At 41.0% G+C, this 3,521-nt stretch overlaps 1 protein-coding gene across 1 annotated transcript; it reads right to left on the reverse strand.

Moving 5' to 3' along the window:
• Window positions 1-1,205: 1,205 nt before the first annotated feature.
• LOC147893888 (citrate-binding protein-like) lies at window positions 1,206-2,107 on the reverse strand. Its single transcript, XM_087386386.1, has 2 exons — window positions 1,859-2,107; window positions 1,206-1,718 (listed from the first exon to the last, which is right to left on the reverse strand). Exons 1-2 carry the CDS (start codon window positions 2,105-2,107, stop codon window positions 1,206-1,208), a joined length of 762 nt encoding a protein of 253 aa, XP_087242512.1.
• Between the last annotated feature and the right edge of the window lie 1,414 nt (window positions 2,108-3,521).

Below are 3,521 nucleotides of genomic sequence, written 5' to 3' on the forward strand. Positions count from 1 at the left end.
GACAAAGAGGAAGGGATTGAGCATGACGACTCCATAGTTATAAGAAACTATGAGCTTTGAATTTCTTCTCTCTTGGTATACTTTTGCTTTAATGGAATTCTAATGTAATGTTGGACTGTTGCAGGAGGCATTTGAGGTCGACCTATTCTCATCTCGGAAATGCCTTGTTCGTAGTAGCTTTGGCCGAGATCACTCACTGGCACATTACCTTGGCCAAGCAAAAGGGCACTTTGTGATTATCCACAAAAAGTTTTCTCCACATGGCACTGATGACCTCCTGAAGTGCAAGGCCTTGTTATGAGTGATTGGTCATGCTGACATCAATCGCAATGCTGACAAGGTCATTTTGGTGAACTGCATGGCTGCCCTCAATGCCTTTGGAACCAATTTTCAAGGTATGACATTGATGGCAGCAGCCATGTCCCTGGCTAGCAACAACAATAGCGTTGACTCTCTAACAACTAGGTTTAGAGCTAGGAGTGTATTTGGGAATTCAAAGCCCGATGTTCTCAGTGTTTTAGAGAAGAGAGAAAGGCTCTGAAGCCTTATTGTATAGAAAATTTATTTTAGATGAATACGGATATACTTTTTATACAGTGTCCCATTTTGTGTTCTTTTACTAAATTTATTTTATATTGTCATTGTATTTTGTAACTTTAATTGTTGTTGGCATTAATATTTTCATTCACTATTATGTTCAAAAGCATGCTATTAGATAAATATTTGCGCTATAATGGTCATTTCTAAGCAATCCAGTAAGAATCTCACCACGCGGCAAAAGGCAAATGTGTTCGACATCGCACGGGGAGCCAAGTCAAACAAGCCCCATATGCGCCATAGCGGGTTCTGGCATTTCTGGGCTCCCCGCGCGATGCCGAACACATTTGCCTTCTGCACCACGATGAAAAAACATCATTTCACCACTCAAATTCACATTGAACTTGCATAAACTGATGGAAAGCATCAAGTAACATGTATAATAACATGGGAACATGAATAGGACATAAAAATATCTTTTATTCATTGGGCTCAAAGGGAAGAGATTTACAAAATGATTCAGGTTACACCAAATGAACCTAAACAACATCTAGGGTTTAAGGGAGGGATACTAATTAGGTCTCACTAGCGAACATGCTAATCAACAATCGATGTTCCCATTACTTCGTCACTGTAATACACCTGCAATTGGACTGTCAGACTGATGATCAGAGGGTTCCGTCCTTGAGGGCAGCTTTTCGACGATCTGTAGATGAGTAGTTTGCCAAACAGATTGGAGGAGAAGCAGAATGGTCAACATCATCTTTGCTTTCTTCATCGGTGAGTAACTTCTTCCATACCTTGATATTCCGCCAGTGCGCCTCCATGCAAGCACTGGCGTTATTCTGTGTATATACACCGCATTTGAAGAAATGCTTTTTGAAATTTGTGTTGTTCTCACTGTGCCTGAGAACCCCATCCACAAACACATCAACACGCTTTGCGTCCGCATCGTGAATTACATTGAGGTGCAGCCACCTTTCGTATATGTTATTCATTACCAACGCCAGAGGCATCCCTCCAGCTCCCCTCCATAGGCTGCCATTGTAAACACGTAACTGCATGGTCGTGTTCCATACGCCATTGCCTCCAAAAACCTGCATCACGGAAACGCCTGAAGTGTTGGCTGGGACGTTGAATTCCCCCTCAAATTGCCAAACTCCCGAAGTGTAGTCGCAACCCTGCGCGCATCATGAGCAGGCAACTTAGAAAGAGCCTTGCTTTTGTTATCTTAAAACAAAGTATTGCTCGCTGTAGGCAAACTGTAATGAATACAATTAAGCTTCGGGAGCTGACTCGCACCAAGTTGCGTTGTGCTTACCACCAGCCTGAGCTCAGTGCGCGGTTTCGTGGGACTGCCCATGCGAAAGGGCATGTCATCGCTGTAGACCCACATGTCATAGACGCCATTAGCAAATCTGAAACGGTCAGTAACGTTCAAATTGAAGGGCTTGTCGAGAACGCAAGAGTAATTCTGTTCAGTGAAACCTTGGGTGGGATCAGCAAACACCCGACCTACAAAGGCATGAAGAAGGGCATAGAGACCGATGAGAGCCACTTGAGTTGCCATGGACAGAAGGAATGAGGCCTTGGAATCCAGGACTCGGTTGCCTCAAGCTGTGCAAAATTCTAGTGGCCGTCTGCACCAACAGGAGCTCATTCAAAGTTCCAAAAAACAAGCATGGCTGCTTTCAAATTTCTGAAGGAAGTAGCTTCTTTTGAGTTTCCAAGGCTGCATCCTCCATGGGTATATGAATCTTCTCCATTTGGTTGGAGGATATATGAATATTTTCCCTTTGGTTTACATTGCTTGGACGCTGTCGCCAAGGCCGGTTCAAGCGACAAAGATGGCCGTCTTTAAGTGAAGTTGTCTATGCTTTAGTCTCATTTTAACAACTTACTCAACATATCGTCGAGAAGCTTCCTCAAGCTTGTTTTAGGCAAGCTTAGAGTGAACTTCCTATGTTTGAGTCTCATTTGTATAACATACTTGAACATATTCTCAAGAAGCTTCTTGAATTCAAGGTCACGTGTTGCATACCATTTATCCTTTTCCCAATTGTGAAGAAAACGAATTTCCTACAAAAGAAAATGGCGATGTACTTCATGGAATGTGTGTCAGAATGAAACTCATGATATAGTCAAAATTTACATCAATACAGTTATTGGTGGCTCTAATGACACTAATATATTTCTCAGACACCAATGCCTCATGTGCAAATAACAACATTTGTGGAATAGGAATATATCCCACTATAAGTCAATATAATAATTAATCAAAGTGCAACTAATTAGGGTGCTACAAGGTCCTTACAAGGTATAGAGACATATGACAATATAATGCAAGATGTATTATAACAGAATCCCTTGAAGGGGGGTGAATGTATAAGGAAAGATGTATCACAAAAAATCCCTTGAAGTGGCTAGAATATATAAAGTGAGATGTATCACAAAAAACCTCTTCAAAGGGCATACAAATCGTACCCTCACAAAAAAGGGAGCCTACAATCCGAGAAATGCACTACAATATAGAGGTGAGATACATTATAAAACCCCCTTCAAAGAGATAGAATAGCCTACTTTCATCAAATGGAGACTATAAAAGTAGAAGTGTGAAAGTCTTAAACACTAGAGAATACAATATGTAAGGCCTAATAGCAAGTTCATTAATGGAAGAAGATTTTTTCAATTGGGGGACTGATGGGCCATTTATGGATTGGAGGTGGCTTAAAAAATACTTGTCTAATATAATTGCAATATGTGCATGGATGGAGGGGACTTTTACATTCAAAATTACATGTATATTGACAACATAGGGGAAAACAATTGTACAAGAAGATGTAAAATGTTAAAGATAGGGATATTTTCAATGTGAGCTTGCTCGCATACATTACATGGTTTTTTACAAAGTGCCCTAGGATGTAAGTCCTTGAAGTAGATCTCAATCCTTGCTTTAGTCCTCATCTCCCTTATCACCTTGCTCC

This window comes from Dipteris shenzhenensis, chromosome 15 (assembly GCF_047967505.1).
Source record: "Dipteris shenzhenensis isolate YYH24624 ecotype China chromosome 15, Dip_SZ_1.0, whole genome shotgun sequence".
Classification (NCBI taxonomy): Eukaryota; Viridiplantae; Streptophyta; class Polypodiopsida; order Gleicheniales; family Dipteridaceae; genus Dipteris; species Dipteris shenzhenensis.

What these genes read in the sequence shown, in the direction of transcription:
- LOC147893888 (XM_087386386.1), bottom strand. Translation starts at nt 2,107, where the DNA reads ATGGCAACTCAAGTGGCTCTCATCGGTCTCTATGCCCTTCTTCATGCC. An exon ending in GCACTGAGCTCAGGCTGGTG is followed by an intron (nt 1,719 to 1,858) that starts GTAAGCACAACG and finishes TGATGCGCGCAG; the next exon opens with GGTTGCGACTACACTTCGGG.